The following is a 17,877-nucleotide window of genomic DNA, read 5'->3' as shown; positions in this document are numbered from 1 at the left end:
AGTCTTGTTTTTTGGTCTCATTTCGACATGATTTCTCGTGACCATTTTTTTTTTTTCTGTGACCAAAATGGAGGTCTAGACTTTGCGTCTCATTTTCTGGCAATTTCCTGAGACGGAAAATCAAATTTCTCATCAGATGATTGTCGTGCGACTTCCGCCTTTTGGCCGCTCGCTTCATTCGCGCCGTTCAATCTGCTCAAGTAGTTTTTGTTTTTGCACCAAAACAATGCCAGCGAACTTCCATGAAATTTCCAGCTGAATTTGACTCATGTTTGCATTGTTTTTTGTTTTTGGGGGGGGGGGGGGGGGGGTTGGCTCTTGTTCCCTTTGATGAAATGATGTTATTGTTTTGTAGTGAAGCGGGTTCGGGGCGCTACGATGGTCAAGTTGCGTAATGTGGCCGAGGCGCTGACTTTCACTCCAAATGAGTGCGTGGAGAGGAAATGCGAGGCCATACATCACTGATGTGTCTGCGGGAGGCACAATCTGGGCCGTCAGGTGTTGTATCCTCTTCCTCTGGGGGGGGGGGGGGCGTGTGTGCGTGTGCGCGCACTCCCACTCTTCTGGGAAAGATTATTTTTTTTTTGGTCCAAAACACCCAAATGTAAGACAGTGTATTAGGGCCACGTACAAATATATATTTTTGAGAGGGTGGGGGCAATATTCTGAGGGAGAAAAAAAAATGGTGGCAAATTGTGAGTATTTTGTGAGCTCAAATTCATTCATTCATTCAGCATTAAATTAATTTAATTCTGGACAAAATCTGAACTTTTTACTGCTGAAAATGGCTCAATGAGTCCCTTAAACTTTGTGTGCTAGCATGTACCTCAGGCTAATGTGAGGCCAGCAAACTTAGCCAGCTATGCTAACAGAACGAGCTACCTGCTCACGGGTGCGACATTTTTAGGCCTATTTGCTTTTTGCTTTGCATTTTGTAGGTAAAGCGACGCGTTTGTTCACATGAACATAAACGACGACTTTTGTCTGCTCCAAGGTAAGTCATGTACTTGTACATACTAGAAATGTGAAATCTGTTGCGCTAGCTAAGCTAATACATGATCTGCTGAGTGTGACATTTCTTTGGCCTTTTGCTCCTTTGAATGCATATTTTGAAACTGCACTCATTTGCATATTCTGTCAAAAATCAACCTTCGCACCTTCGTCAGCTCCAAGGTAAGAAATGCACTTGTGTTATTTGTCAAATGATGTTGTTTACACATAAATACGAATGTTATGCCAGCTTTGCTCAAGATTGCGATGTTTGTGTTTGCTTCATATTTCTTTTTTCTTTTTTTTTCATCCCAAAAAGTGAATCCCTCAGAAATCAGCTGGCACACCTGTAATTGTTATCCGTCAAATATATTTATTGTACATGCTGTTCTCACTTCAAACATGCTAGCACTATGCTAACGTTGTAATGAAACTTAGCTGGCGAAGCTAACAATGCTAACTATGGTCCCCAGATTGCAACATTTTAGTAGACTAATTGCTTTTTCATGATTGTAACCTTGAATTATCCATAAAATGACCTTCAACTCGTTAACCAAAATGCTGACGCTATGCTAACAATGCTAGCCGTATTCCCCGGATTGCATGATTTGCAACGTTGGATTATCCCTAAAATAACCTTTAAGTTGTTCATCGAAAGGCTAACGATATGCTATTATTCGGAGGCAAGTTGAAAGCACGTTTGGCAATTCCGATGTCGCGCAAAATGCTTTGCACGATGAACGCAAAAATTGTCGACGGAAGGCGGACGAAGCGAATCTTTTTGCAGGTTTGCAGTGAAGAAAACCACATCACGAAAAGTCACTTAAAAGACTTGATCAAAATATGACCGTTAAAAAATATGAGAATACAAAAGTAAACATGAACGAATGAAGTCATGTCAGATGTCTGCTCAATTTCTGCACGAGTTGAAAGATCAGAAATTGCAGCATGACAATCATCAGTTTCACAGCTCGTAAAATTGCGCCTGTGTTGTCTTCAGAGAGAGAAATGGTTGAACTCTGAGACCAAATCCATGTTCTTAGTGTGTTTTCTACCACTTAGTGTCGAAAATACTGTTAAAAATGTCCTCAATTGGTCCTGCGAGACATTTGGAAACGCGTCGTTTTCCGATGACATCGCCAAGTGGCAGCATGTCAACATAAAAAAAAAAAAAAAGTAGTAGACCTCAAATGGAGCCTTGGGGGACGCCACAATTTCGATAACAAGTGACTCCATTGAGCGTGTATTTGTGCACTTTGATTTGAAAAGTTGGTCTTCCTGATTTCAAACTAGCCTCTGACCTGCTATCAGTAGCGCGGGGTGTGCGCACGTGCGCGCGTGCGTGTACGCGCTTCTCTGGCCGCAAGCCAAGAGAGTCCTGTCAACAGGAACTCCCAGATTTGGTACGCGGTCACTTGTAGCCACAGCAGGAAGCTGATTAGTGAGCACGTTTCAGCATTTGGTCTCTAAAGTGTCAAAATAAGTCAAGCACCAAAAACCAGAAGGGAAAGTTGGGGTTCAAGTTGCCAAGGGGACAGTAATAAATGTTACGCTTTTTAAAGTGCCAGCACGTTTGAACATCTGAAGAACAATTGAATTCCTTACAATGCAAATATTTCTATGAAATACTGAATATACATGCAGTATATATATAGATATATATTTTTTTTATTTTCCTTTTCTTGATACTGATACTGAAAATATTTAATAACTTCCCTTTATCTGAATGTATGACTCAAAAATAATAGAGCAAGTCATTATGGGGGTGTGGCCATTTACAGGAAATTGAAAAGAAATGAAAACAAATTTTTCAAAAATGACATTCGAAAACAAAAAAAAAAATACATTTTAAAAGAGCATTTAAAATTTAAATTTCGAAATTGAATTCAATGTTGCAGAAATGATCAATTCATGGTTAAAAATTAGCAAAAATAGCAAACATATGTTGGTTGGTCCGACCCCACTTGGTTCTGGAATTTGATATATGAATGTGTGTCGATGGCAGCAAACGGTGGTGACCTTGCACCTGACGCCACGTGCACGTGCAGTTCGGCGCACCACAACAACAGGTCTGATAAGTTTTTGGGCGTGCCACAACTTCATCGTAACCAACCAACACCAAAAGTGGAATGTCGACCTAAGAGCAAATATGAAGAAGAAGTTTTCCTCCGTAGCGAAGTGAGCGCAGTGAGCCGATTTCGTGCGCGCGGCGGGGACGCGCCGAGGAGGAGCCGAGAGGAGCCCCCCTCCCCAATTATATAAAGCCCCCATCGCGACGCCAGCAGCGAACCTGGATCACAGCTCGCAAAGGACGAGCTCGCACCTCACTTGTGCTCCTTTTGGATTTGCAACAACTCGCCTTTTTTTTTTTTTTTCCTCCTCACTCCCAAGACCAACTTTTTTTTTTGTCTCCTTTTTTCCGATCCCAGCGCTTTGACCAATCAGTGCGCCAGTTTAGCGCAAGTTTCGCGCGCTTCCATGGCCGCCCTCATCAGCGCCTACTCGTCGTGGCCCGAGTCGTTCGAGTGTCCGCCGACTGACGGCGACGCGGCCTCGGCCGCGGCAGACCCGCACCGGGTCGCGGGCGCTTCCGGGGACAAGGCGGCCGAGCCCCGCATCCGGCGGCCCATGAACGCCTTCATGGTTTGGGCCAAGGACGAGCGCAAGCGGCTGGCCGTGCAGAACCCGGACCTGCACAACGCCGAACTCAGCAAGATGCTCGGTAAGTACGCGCCAGCTTTATTAGTAGTATTGTCATTCTTTTTATTATTATTATTATTATAAGGCTGAAGAATTGTAAAAATAAATAAATAAATAAATCATTTGTCATCAGGATTGTTTGTAATATTAATTTAAAGGAAACATTTTAGAACGTATATACTGTACATCAAAATCAAATATAACTTATAATCATGGATATTTACATAGAAAAATATCCATTCCAAAGCTTGGAAATTACACATGAATTAAGACTTTCGTAAAATATTTTTCTTTTTTTTTTTCTCGTTAGTCGAGGATTCAATTCAAATATTTGTAATCTCTTTCTTTATAATTGCATTTCTTTCATTTAAATGCAAAGCATAACTAAAGCAACCAGTACAAATGATAGGATAAACTCCAGTGCATTTTTAGTAGAAAAACATCCCATTCAAAACTTAAAAGTTCGTCTCACACATGAATAATAATAATAATAATAATAATAAAAACGTATGAATATACATATCATGTTTTCCCACTTTACAAATGAATTTCCTCATTTGAAGTCTTGTTCTGGATTGGAAAGTGATTTTGGCAACTCCAGTGTTCACTTTTAGTTGAAAAACATCCCATTTAAATCTTCAAAAGTTCATTTTACACATTAATAAAAAGACTTACATATGTATGACATTTAATGCTAAATTAAATGAATTCTCAAATTGGATTCCGTCACTTTACAAATATTATTCATGGGAAAGTGGTTTTGGATACTTGAATATGTTTCAAAATTCAAAAGCTTCAACTGTTAACTTTACACCGGAATAAAGACTTGAATAAATATATTCAATTATTTTTTGACAAATTCAAATCCCTCCATTTACGCCGTCAGTATAGAAATTTGTATGTCTTCATAATAACGTAACGTTAATAATGAAGTTGGAAGTGAAAACATCTCATTGCAAAACGTTGACTTTAAACATGAATACAAAAAAATCCTTTTGCAGCAAACGTCTTCATTTTACGCTTTGACGTTGGAATTCTGAAAGCGTGAAAAGCGTCAAGCTTGCAAAGTGTTCTTAAAGCTCTTATGAAGAAAGATTGAAGTCGAATGAACGAATGAGTTGACCTTCAAACTTGAAAAGATCCCAAAGCAAATTCCACAGCAACAACCGACGCCGAAAATAAACAATTCAAAGTTCCATTTAAAATGTTAATTACCAAACAAAAATCTTTGTTTGATCTGCCGTCGTTTTTTTTTAAGGAACGCAAACAAGGTCACACAAGGTTCATTTTCACAAGTTGAGACATTGTCATTTCCTGGACGAGCGTCTCAAATGTCTCCAATCTGCTCGACTCTCGTTTGAATGCAGTCGAATCACGTTTGCGTTTGTTTTTTCGCCCCCCCCCCCCCATCAGGGAAGTCGTGGAAGGCGCTGACGCCCCCCCAGAAGAGGCCGTACGTGGAGGAGGCCGAGCGGCTGCGGGTTCAGCACATGCAGGACTACCCCAACTACAAGTACCGGCCGCGCCGCAAGAAGCAACTCAAGCGCATCTGCAAGCGCGTGGACCCCGCCTTCCTCCTGGGCGGGGGGGGGCCGCCCCCCGACCAGAACGCCCTGCCCGAGCAGCGGGCCCTGTGCCGCCCCCTGGACAAGGACGACGGCGCCAACCGATTCGCCGGCCCCGGCCCGGCCCTGCCCGGCGTGCGAAGCTTCCGGGACCCGGCGGCGTCGGGCGGTTTCGACGCGTACCCCTACGGCCTCCCCACCCCTCCCGAGATGTCCCCCCTGGACGCCGTGGACCACGAGCACGCGCCGCCGTCGTACTACCCCGTCATCTCCTGCTCGTCTCCCGACGAGCGCCACCAGAGCCACATGGTCAGCCCGCCGCCGCCGCCGCCGCCGCCGTACCACCTGGACTACGCTCAGACCCAAATCCACTGCGGGGGCCCGCACATGTCCCACATGGCCCCCGGGCACGCCGGCGGCCTGATCCCCGGCTCCTACTACGGCGCCTCGCCGTTCCCTCTGCCCCACCACGGCCTGCACCACGTGGGGCAACTGTCGCCGCCGCCAGAGACGCACGGCCACCTGGAGACTCTGGACCAGCTGAGCCAGGCCGAGCTTCTGGGCGAGGTGGACCGCAACGAGTTTGACCAGTACCTCAACTCCGGGGCGGCGAGCTTCCATCCCGAGCAAAGCGGCGGCGGCGGGGGCGGGGGGGGCGGGGGCCTCGCCGTCACAGGTCACATCCAGGTGTCCGCCGCCAGCACGTCCACAGAGACCAGTCTGATTTCGGTTCTGGCCGACGCGACGGCCGCCTACTACAACAACTACGGCATCTCGTGAACCGCCGCCGTCAAAGACACTCGCGACGTCCGTCCATTCCATTTTCGAGCGCTGCTCCTGTTTGGGGTCACGGGTGGGTTGGAAGTCGTCCCAAGGGAGTTTGGCGGGGTACACCCAGAACCGGTCTCCAGCCAATCACAGCGCACATACTGCATAGACAACATTTAGTTTACGCCACTCAATCAGTTCTGGCAACAGAAGCGGACCGGTCGCCATCCATCTGTTTTAGGGTTTCTCTCGTTCGGGGTCCGCATCAACCCCAGGAGTCTTCTGGGGACGAATGTGGGGTACACCCTGAACGGCAGGTCACCAGTTCATCGCAAACAAGCTCCCAGCAGACTTTGAAGTGCGTGTCAAGAGAATGTGGGTACAAACATTTTCTGTACCATTTGTCCTTGTTGGGGTCCCCGCAGATTTAAGACCCCCTAAACTGCTGTCAAGTCAATCACAAGACACTTCAACACAAGCAAGCAGCCGTTAGTTTAGCGCTGACAATTTTTGGTGAGAAAAGTGGGGTAACCCCTAAAACTGGTCTCAAGTCCCAACCTGTCCAAGCAACCGTGAGGTGATCCGGTTTATTGTCACGACGAGGCCGAAGTCCATTTTCTGTATCGCCAATCCTCAATTGACTTGCTGGTAACTTTTGTCAACAGAAGCGTGTGAAAACCTGGACTGCTTGACGCGAGACGATCCGACCATTTTTCCACCTGCTTGTCCTCAGCAGGGAAGCAGTTTTATCCCACCGAGTCGCCAAACAAGCAGCAGATTCAAACCCAGATCCCTTTGACAGCGAGGCGTACGCGCCGCTGTGCCGCAGACTGACCAATGCGACCGTCTGGTGTCGCGAGAACAAGAACCTTTGGAGGGCCGTGAAGACGGGACACCTCAGGGAAGACTTGCGAGGCCCCTCCAGTTGTCGTGTACATTTCACACATGACTTGTAAATGCAGAAGCGCTGACGGACGCTCGCCGCGAAACCGTTTTTTGTTTTTGGATGTTTTTGTAATTGTGACTCTTGCAAAGTCTTTACCTCGCTAGTCGTCACCCCAATGAGGTTTTAGTCCCCAGTACGCCCCCCCATCAAATACGTAATAATATCTATATAAATATAATCACATTCTGATAAAAATGTATGCAGATTGATCTTGTAATTTAAAAGTGATGAATTGTGATTTCCTGTACAAAAAACAACTTGTCAATAAAAGCCGGCGGTGGCGCATACCGGAACACGTCTTGATGTTTTTGTGCTCGTCCTCCACCCGCCGCCGCCGTCGTCGTCGTCCCCTCTTGAGGATGAGCCGTGACAACAAAACCACGCGAGCTCGCCCGTCCACTTAGCCAGCGTCCTTTGTCACAATCCTGGCTTGCTCGCACCCACCGCGTCGACCTCGTCCATGCAGAAAATACGACGACAAGAAATGACTGGTTTTGATTCGCAAACTCGCCCTATTTTTTTTCCGATAAAAGGAATTCGGGCGGAAGGTGTTGGTGGGTGGGTGGGGGGGGTGGGGGGGGTTGACAAATCCTGGAGTCTGGCTGCTCTTCCTGGGTTTTTTGGGAAGGCTTGAGTCGTGCTTCTTGTAAAGAGGATGTGGCGGAGGAGCGGTGTTTCCTGCCTGATAAGGTGGCTGTGGAGGTGCGAGGAGGAGGGGGGAGGGCGGGGGGTTGGGGGGGGGGGGTCGCTCCCTGCGCTCCCTGTCAGGATGTTTGGGCCTGGCTGGTCCCGATATTGAAAGTCGAATCGGACCCGCTGAGCTCAATCTCAATCTCACAACGCGCGTCGCCAATAAAGCGAGGATCGCAGCTTGAGTGGCGAAAACGCCGTTCGTGATTCGGTCTCACTGGAAATCTCAAATCGGCTTAAATGTCCTTCGTGCACTCCGGCCCCCCCCTCACAAAATATTTTGGAATCAGAAATCATCATTCTTCACAGAGGATAAAGAACATATGCCTGTGAGCTTTCTTTTTCTAAGATCAAACTTGATTGCGAAATTGAGTTCGCTGCCGCTATGCAGCACTCCTATCTCAAATTTCTGCTCGTGAGTCAAAGCACACAAAAAAAAAACCTCTTAAAGCATAAAAATGAGACAACTACATTTAATATTATTCAAAGCCACTTTAAGATTTTGCACAATTTGAACATTAACACTGTTCAATTAATTAATTAATTAATTAATCTATGTATTTATTTTTACAATATTTGCAAATGATGCGTGTGACTAACACAAAGTTGGGCTGATTTTTATTAGGGTGCCTCTTGTAATTATCATTTACATTTTTCAGTGTATTCTTTAGTAGTTGTATTTTCAATATGGTCATTCAAATATATTTTAAGAATGCTTCTTAATAAACACCTCTTTCATGAATATCAATGAAGGAAATGGAGGAAAATCAATCAACAGTGAACCGCCGCTGATCGCTTTTATCGTTAATCGATATCGAGGGTAATCGCGATAGCCGGTGTGTTCAAATGTGGAGAAAAGGCAACATTCATCATGCCTGCGGCGACATTATTATTATTATTATTATTCCGGCCCCGAGCGCCCCGGCTGAGAAAGCGGTCGTCCGTCTGCGTTGCTGGGGTCAACTCGGGGGGGCCGTTCGGGGGCGCGGCGGCAGCAGACTCGTTAGTTTGCCGCATTCCGTCCACTCAAGGACAAACATGGCCGGATCACATTTTTACTCAGGAACTTCAATACACTGTTGCAATTTTTCATGCGAGATATGACATTTTTTATGGTTGTAAAGTAGCCTGCTTTTGCCAAATAGTGAGCCTGTACGTACTTTTTTGTAAAATATGCAAAAACGTCTTCTCTTAAAAATGTAATCATTCAACCATTTTTAAATGCCAAAATTAAAATGCATCGATTTGCCCCGTGACGTCAGGAGACAGAACTGTAACAAAATGATGACACGCCTCCTAAATGTCGTCACCCAACGGCAGCATCAAAAGATGACAAAGAAGTGGACCTAAAATTGAGCCTTGGGGAACACCACAATTAAGTGTCGGTCAATAAAATCTCTGTTGCTCAAGGCTTGAAGTGAATGAGGTCAATTCATTTGGAAGTGGGAGCTCGGAATTCAACTTACAAGTGAAGCTTTGGGTCAAAAGTAACCCAATTGAGAATCAAAAATGGACCGGCCCTTTTTATGGGTCAATTAGACCCAACTTTCTGGTTTGTTTTATACAAAATGACCCCATTTTTTGACCCAAGTAAAGGATCTCATCTATATTTATGAGTTGTTTTACACTAAAAGACACATTTCTTGACTCAAAGTTGGGTCAAATACAGAGTTGGCAAATCCAGGTCCAGAAAGTAAAAACCCTGCCACCGTTTGGCTTTAGCCCCTAGTGCTAGCTAGCTAGCTAGCGAGCTAGCTCCCGAGCAGGCGAGCACCATGGGTGCTAGCTAACTAGCACCTGAGGCTAAATCTTAAACTGTGGCTTTTTACTTTCTGGACCTGGATTTGCCGCCTCTGGTTAAAAGACCCAAGTCGAGGATTGGTCCATTTTTGACCCAACGTTGGGTTATTCTTGACGCGACTGTTTTTAGAGTGCAGAACACTAAATGAGAAGGAAAACGAAGCATTTGTCACGAAGAGGTCAGAAAGTCCAAGGTGGCAATCAAATCTCTGGCGTACTTGCAAGACGGCGAATATTTGCTGGCGCACTCGAACGCGGGCTGAACAAACACGAGCGCCTCCTCTGCTTGTTTTCCTTCTTTTTTTCTTTTTTTGGCCGCCTGATTGCCGGCTGGCCGCGTTCCAGCCGGGCCGGGGGTCAGGCCGGTGGAATGAGGCTGTCAGGTAGTCTCTTATGTTTCCTCTTTCCTCCCGTGCCGTCATGTCGCTTCCCTGGACAAACAAACAACAAGCGCGCCGTCAAGGTAAAAGCCGGCCCGACAGCTGCGTTTGGTATTATCCGTCCGTCCGTGCGCCTTTAAAGTCACTTGAAAGCCGGCCGAGTCCTCCGGAGGCTCGCCGGAGGCCGACAGTCTGGCGATGGTGCGGGTCCTCGCCGTCTAATCGCGTCACGTCGCCGAGGTCGCATCCTCCGCATGCTAATTGGAGGTCAAGAGGAAAGGCGGAGTCCAATCACGCGATTTGATTTCATACGTCGTCGCTCCCTCGACTTTTATCGAAACCGACGCAGATCGATAAGGGTGCACAGGTTAATTGGACCTTCTGCCATCTAGTGGAAGAGCTTGATATTGTTCTGCCTGTCGTCGCTGGAATAGCTTGATGGGGAAAAAAACACGTTTTTAAAATTGTATTTCATTCATTTTAAATTGTACTAATTGCATTACCAGTATTTTTTATTATTTCTAATGTAATTGTATTTGATATAATTTTTAATTGTCATTTTGTGTATTTTATCACTACATACATTTTATTAACTGTATTTATCTATTTTTGTAAAAAAAAAAAATATATATATATTTTTATAAAATAAAATTCTTCATTTAATTTTGAGTATTTCATTAGCTTTACTTAACTGCATTTTCTTTTGAATATTTTTACATTTTTCATTTAATTTTTTGTTTTGTAATTTTAATTATATAGTTTATAGTATAGTATTAATTTGATATCTATTATCATTCTTATTTTTGTATTTTTTAATTTAACTGTACTTCTCTTTTTTTTTAATTTTTTTTTTACTTCCCTTTAAACATAAACGTTGTTTTAAATTTAATTCACTTTAGTTTTTGTAGTTTCACTCTAAATTAGTCAATCGTGTTTCATTTAATTTGATTTAATCTATTTTATCGCTTAATTTTCTTTTTGTAATTTGTGCATTTGTTCAATTTCTATTTTATCTATTTTCTTTATACATTTTTACATATTTATGTATTTGATGTACTTTCTTGAAAAAGTGCTCTTTATCCAAGTTGTGGCCGTCGACTTGCAAGCGCACGCGGTCACGTGACTTGCGTCTGCCCGACTCTGCGAGGGTTCGCCGACGTGCGTATGACGGATAAATCCCATCGCTCACTCAATGTTGCTGGAGTGGAGTGTGTTACGGCAAACACAAGAACCTGTTTCCAATTTGCACCTGGCCCCAAACGAGGCCACGCACACACGCACACGCACATCTTGCAGCAAGGGATTATGGGTCCTATTCTTCATCTCATTGTGTCTCAACAACGTGCGGCGTGTTGGAAGAATGGAGCAGACTTGTCGAGGGACGGCTGCCATGTGGCACACGATGCGTGTGTTTGTGCGTGTGTGTCGGGAACGAGGGGGGAGGGTGGGGGGGTGGGGGCTTGCAGATGGGGACCCCTTTGGAAAACTTGGGGGAGCGTGCGAGCGGCCAAGGGCCTCCCAGCCGTCCGTACCTGCGCCGTGAACACTGCACCTGTTCTCAGCAGATACAGCAGGAGAAAAAAAAAAAAGGGGGGGGGGCGGTTGAGGTGTTCATGCGGGAGGCCAGCACATGCAGGTTGCCAGCGCAGCGAAGGACGAGGCGAAGATTGTCCGTTTATCCTTCACCGCAACGTTTGCGACATGGACTAACTTGTGGCGAGTTTGACGGATTCTATTTATGCCGTATATAAAAATCCATCAAGAGTTGTGGACTGTTCGTCGCGATGGAATGTTTTTAGAATCAATTCAAGCCATCCAGAGGTGGCAAATCCAGATCCAGGAAGTAAAAACCCTGCCACAGTTTGTCTGTAGGCCCCGATGCTAAGCTATCTAGCGAGCAGGTAAACGACAGGGGTGTGTAGACTTTTTATATCCACTTGACGTATTTGTTTTCTCTGCTCCGTGGAATTGAACAAATGTGTGTTTACTGCATGTTCTTCCCCGCAAGGAACTTCGCGAGCGTCCACAAGTGCGCACGTCAACGGCGCCGCGCGGCGCGTCCGCCGCCTTGATGTGCCGCTTTCAACTTAAAACGCTCGGGCGGGGTACGAGGCTCCTGCTCCGGTCCTGGGTGACCTTGGTCACCGAGGTCACCGTCATCCTTTCCATGGCGTTACGGCCGCGACGTGTTGCTCACGAGCCCGAAGGAATCCCTTCCTGCCGGACGCCCTTAAAGACTCGAAAATAATAAAAGGTGCGGAAGTGACTCACGTTGCCGTCCCTCCCCAGAGTTGAGGCAGCGCTGCTGTTTCTGCTGCTGCTAAAGTGGCGCGTTGACAGCTTGAAAACAGGATACGAGCCCGCGCAGCCGTGTGCGTGTGCGTGTGTGTTTATTGCAGATGGCCGAGCACTTAAGAGCAGACGGGTCTGCCGCCGCCGATAAGCAAAAACAGCAAAGACACTCACGTACGTGTGTGTGTGTACATCGCACACGTATGGAACGTGTTTGCAAACAATCGGCGCCGGTTTAGTTGTGGGTGGCGGAAAAGTGATTGGCTCGCGATGGTTTGAGCTAAAAAGGATGACAACAAGTTGGGGTTGCGACGCGACATGTGTCATGATGTCATTCACTGCCAGCTGTTTTCAAAGTCGTGTCCCCCAAGGGTCAATTTTAGGTCCACTTCTTTTTTCAGTCTCTACAAGTTGCCACCCAGTGACGTCATTAGGAGACATGGTATCATTTTCCACTTTACAATGCTGTGTGTCATCCATCATCAGACATTTTCTCACTTTAGAGTATGCGCAACATATTGCGTGGACGTTTTCCAAGTAATTTAGCAAAACATAATGGCTCGTCTGCTCGCTTTTGTCAGGTGTATAGTGTGCTATCATTTCTTTTTTATATAAAAAATTGCTACTTTTGTCTCATTTTATAAATCCTTTTTTTTTTATCAGTGGTATTCATTTTTTCATTGATTAGATTTTTTTGTCCTAATATTTTGTCTTTTTTTCTTTAAAAAATACTTTATTTTACAATGATTTTTTTCTCCAACATTTTTTTTTTATTGTGAATATTTTTCTCAAATTATTACTATTCTCCCCCGTAAATAGTTTCAAAAGTGTTATTTTGGCTTGTTTAAAAACAAACAAAAAAAAACATATTTTTTTCTCTCTCCAGTAAAGATTAAATAAATCTTAAAACAACAACTTTGAAACATGACTTTATTTTCATATTATTACATTTTTGTCCTAAAATATGACTTTCGTCTGATATTTTCTAAGCTAAAAATGTAGTTTATTTTAACAACATTACAGCCCCCCCCCCCCTAAAAAAAAGTATTTTTATGACTAGTTTTAATTTTTTTTTAAATTATAGATTTTTTTAATATTCGTTTTTAGTACAAATAATGTCATTTTGCGACTTTTTAAATACGCACCATTAATCATTATTGATTAATATTATTAATAGACTTGTGTGACCACAGCACTCTTTCTTTCTAAAAACCAAAACCAAAAAAAAAAGATTCTAAATTTTTGATTTGAGATCTGGTTAATTAAACAAACAAAACAAAAATTGTAGTTGGTTGAACTTTTAGCCAATCAACACGTGCGACGGAGCAGCGGTGACGAAACACTTCCGCCTTTTCAAACGCCGTTAAGAACCCACTCAAGCGTTTCTCTATTGTCGGCTTTCGTCGACTAACTTCGAACTTTGCCTTCTATTCTCAAGCTCTCGCAATTATAAACAATGGCTGCCACAATTTGTTATATAAACATATTGTGTCGTTCGCACCGCATGTCAGGATGGCCGAGCGGTCTAAGGCGCTACGTTCAGGTCGTAGTCTACTCTGTAGGCGTGGGTTCGAATCCCACTTCTGACAACCCTTTTACTACTCATTGAAACAACACAAAACTCTACACTGTGTAGAATAATGTGCGAATCTAGCTGTTTACACAAAGGGATCTTTTATCTTGCTAACAACTCAAAGTCTTAAAAATAATAATACAATTGGAGATATAATATTATAATTAATTCTTAACTTTATTGCTGATAAAAAATATATGACAATCCCCGGATGATGGCGTCAACATTGCTTGGCTGTGATTGGTCAAGTGGAAGAACAGTTCATCAAGCTGATTGGCTGTAAATATTTTAGCATCTGAGTGCTATTGGTTGTCGCTTGTACTGGTTAACATAGTTTACGCTGTAGTTATGGTTTTCAATCCCACTTCACATTTCACTCAATTAAAGAGGGACGTTTCTTTTCATTTGGTCACTATTTGTATTATTATTATTATTCCACATATACAAGTATAAATGCAAAGTATAGTATAGTATAGTCATCCGCGGATGAAATAGGACTTTGTTTGTTTTGCCTGCAGAGTGAACTTGAATATTGGAATGAAAGTGAGAAAGTCCAAGTGTCTACCTTGTTGGCTAACCTCCAAGCAGCAGCTTTGGACTGATTTCATTATCTGCTGCCGTGCCAATCTCATTACTGGGGGATTAGCGCTGCAGGTTCTTTCGGGTGTACTGGATGGGGTTTTACCAAGGGAAAAAAAAATGAAATAGTTTTGTCCAACTGGATGAGGGCATTTTTGATTGTACAACTTGATAAAGAGTTACTTGTGGAACTTTGATGTTCGCAATGCGAGCCCGAGGGCAGATTAATGTCATTTTCAGTCACGCTGAAATGCGAGCGTCAACCATTATTTGACAGCTCCTCCACTTGTCTCAGGCCTCCCTTTATGGAGTTTGCATGTCCGCGCCGCGCTTGAGTGGGTTTTCTGCGGGTACTCCAAATTCCCCTCATCAGAGGCGTAGCTTCAGGCAAGGCAAGAAATGGTTTGGGGCCCCTTTAGCCAGCAGAGGCCCCCAGAGGGCCAGCAGATTTGGCACAAACTGCACATCCTTCACATTAGCAGTGCAGCAATGACAATTGACCGTCTCAAATTCCCTGAGTCAGGTCTTTTTTTTTTTGCTTTAAAAAACAACAACAAGGTTGATTATTTTTTTATTTTTTGTAAATGATCATGAATAGTAGTAAAGCTTTTATGTAAAAACAAAGAAAAAAATGACCATGTAAGGCGACGACAACGTACGTTTTTTTTTTTTAAAAATGATCATGTATAAGGAGTTTTTTTTAAAACGACAATGCAAAAAAAAAAAAAAGTCGTAAAAAAAAGTCGTACTTATACATGTAAAAAAAATAAGCCTTACATGGTCATTTTTTATAAAAAATAAAAAAAACGCCTTACATGGTCATAAAAAATAAAGCCTTGGTCATATTTATTTAAAAAACAAAAAAACAAAAACAAAAACAAAACACGCCTTACTATACATGATCGTTGAAAAAAAAAAGCCTTACTATACGTGTTTAAAAAAAATAACGCCTTTGTATCCATGGTCATTTAACCAAAAAGAATCCACCTTACTATATACATGGTCGTTAAAAAAAAAAGAAAAACACCTTACATGGTAATAAAAAAATAAAATAAAAAAAACGCCTTACATGGTCATTTTTTATAAAAAAAAAAAAAAACGCCTTACATGGTCATTAAAAAATAAGCCTTACTATATGTGGTAAAAAAACCCCGCCTTTCTATACATGGTCGTTTAAAAAACAAAAAAAAAGCCTTACTATACATAGTCATTTTTATTAAAAAAAAGAAAAGAAAAAAAAACACGCCATGGTCGTTGAAAAAAAAAAAAAAACTTACTATATGTGTAAAAAAAACAAAAAACGCCTTTCTATACATGGTCGTTTAAAAAACAAAAAAAAAGCCTTACTATACATAGTCATTTTTATTAAAAAAAAGAAAAAAAAAAAAAAGAAAAACACGCCATGGTCGTTGAAAAAAAAAAAAAAGCCTTACTATATGTGTAAAAAAAAAAAAAAACGCCTTTTTTTTACATGGTCGTTTCAAAAAAAAAAAAGCCTTACTATAAATTGTAATTTTTATTAAAAAAAAAATAAAAATATAAATAAAAAAACACCTTTGGTCGTAAAAAAATAAATAAATTGTTATTTATATATATATATATATATATATATATATATATATATATATATATATATATATATATATATATATAAAAAAAACGCCTTTGTATACATGGTCATTTAAAAAAAATAATCCACTTTACAAAAAAAAAAAACGCCTTTGTATACATGGTCGTTACAAAAAAAAATAACACCTTACATGGTCATTTTTTTATCTAAAAAAAAAAAACACCTTAAAGTTTATTTTTTTTATTTAAAAAGAAAACACCTTACATGGTCATTTTTTATATAAAAAAACAACAACAACAAAACGCCTTACATGGTCATTAAAAAATAAGCCTTACTATACATGGTAAAAAAAAACGCCTTTGTAAAAACAAAAAATCGTTAAAAAAAAAGCCTTACTATAAATAGTCATTTTTATTTAAAAAAAAACAACAAAAAAACACACCTTTGTATACATGGTCATTTAACAAAAAAAATCCACCTTACTATACATGGTCGTTTAAAAAAAAAAATAAAAACATCTTACATGGTTATTTTTTTAATAAAAAAAAAAAACGCCTTACATGGTCATTAAAAAATAAGCCATGGTCATAAAAAAAAACATGCCTCACTATACATGGTCGTTTTTTGGGTGTTTAAAAAAAAATGTTTTACTCTAAATGGTTGTTTTGGGGGAAAAGAAAAGAATTCCGCCTATATAGTAAGGCATTTATTTTTATTTTTTTTTAAAGCTGACCATGTACAGCAGAGGTGCCCAAGTCCGGTCCTCGAGAGCCCCTCTCACACTCCAAAAACATACGTTAAGTTCACTTGAGGACTCAAAATTGTCCATAGGTGTTAATGTAAGTGTAAAATCTTGTCTCTTTGTACCCGGCAAACGGCTGGCGACCAGTCCCGAGTGCATCCCGCTTCTCAGCCAAAGTCAGCTGGAATGGGCTCCATCTTACCCACAAGTGTTACAGCCGTATGATGCTTTGGCCAAGGTGCAAAGCTTAGCCACTCGTAGACGTTAACTACTTGTGATGTTTGAATTGAGGCCAGCTAGCCAGGAGAGCTAAGCCGCACTGCGCATGCTCAGTAGTCTACCAGCTTTTTTTTTTTTTTGCCTTGCTGGTAGGGCCTGACGGATGACCAAAGTTTGGAATAGTTTAGATTCCTCACCGACGTATACGCCATGAAGTTTTCAATAATGGTCAAAGTGATGTTAAAATATGCTTTTTGACAATGTTTCCTCGTGTCTGGAACGGATTGATTGGATTTATATGATTTCCTATGGGAAATATTGCTTTGGATTTCATATGATTCAGATTCAGTTAGACCTTCTGGAACGGATTCATCACGTAAACCGATTTTTCCACTCTATTTCTTTGTTTTGTGTTTAAAAAGATTTACAGTTGATTTAAAATTGTGTTTTAATACGTTTAAACGCGGGCTGCAAATATCAATTATTAAAATAATGGATTCATCTATTATTTTTTTGATAAATCAATAAATCTGGATAAATAAAACATCTTGTAACTCCCATTTCTTCATTCAAAAACAGAAAATGATTTCAAATTGACAGTGCACATGCAAATTACAGTATGGCCTATTCCTGTTTGTCAAAATAATTGTTGATTCATTTGATAATTGATTAGTTGTCAATTAATTGTTGCACTTCTACTTGAAAGCATGTGGGAGGCGTCAAACTATAATTTTTGTTTTTATATTGCTTCTGTATATTCAGTTTTTACCTTTTGAAGGGAGGACGGCAACATACGATATTCCCAAAGATAAACGGTGTGTTCACAATTTTTTCTCTCCACTTTTTCCAAACTTGGAGGTCTCTGCGACCATTCCAATTTAAAGATCATCCACAGCGTCCAACGTAACGCGTCATTCACAGGCTCGCCCTCATGTGACTCAACAAGAAGGGTTGGGGGCTTCCTTTGTGCTATTTTCTCTCCTTGGTGAGTCAGGACATCATAAATCTGCCTGCCCACCTAGCGCGGACCCCACCCATCAAGCTCCTTAAGGCTGTCGACAGA

General features: G+C 42.0%; 1 protein-coding gene and 1 non-coding gene across 3 annotated transcripts; both read left to right on the top strand.

Moving 5' to 3' along the window:
- Positions 1 to 324: 324 nt before the first annotated feature.
- sox7 (SRY-box transcription factor 7) lies at positions 325 to 7,239 on the top strand. Of its 2 annotated transcripts, XM_086061576.1 has the most exons (3): positions 588 to 695; positions 939 to 3,712; positions 5,104 to 7,239. In XM_086061576.1, exons 2-3 carry the CDS (start codon positions 3,469 to 3,471, stop codon positions 6,033 to 6,035), a joined length of 1,176 nt encoding a protein of 391 aa, XP_085917702.1. In that variant the 5' UTR covers positions 588 to 695; positions 939 to 3,468; the 3' UTR covers positions 6,036 to 7,239. The 2 variants fall into 2 exon arrangements, with proteins under 2 accessions (XP_085917701.1, XP_085917702.1); XM_086061575.1 differs by having other exon boundaries at positions 325 to 3,712.
- A 6,398-nt stretch (positions 7,240 to 13,637) lies between these two features.
- On the top strand, positions 13,638 to 13,720 carry trnal-cag (transfer RNA leucine (anticodon CAG)). The gene has a single exon. It is a non-coding gene; the product is annotated as a tRNA-Leu (tRNA).
- Positions 13,721 to 17,877: the final 4,157 nt, after the last annotated feature.

The sequence above is a fragment of the Leptonotus elevatus genome, chromosome 18 (genome assembly GCF_054856555.1).
Source record: "Leptonotus elevatus isolate MCC_2025b chromosome 18, RoL_Lele_1.0, whole genome shotgun sequence".
In the NCBI taxonomy this organism is placed as follows: Eukaryota; Metazoa; Chordata; class Actinopteri; order Syngnathiformes; family Syngnathidae; genus Leptonotus; species Leptonotus elevatus.
Note: the sequence above shows the minus strand (reverse complement) of the source record. Positions and strands in the feature narration are given on the sequence as shown.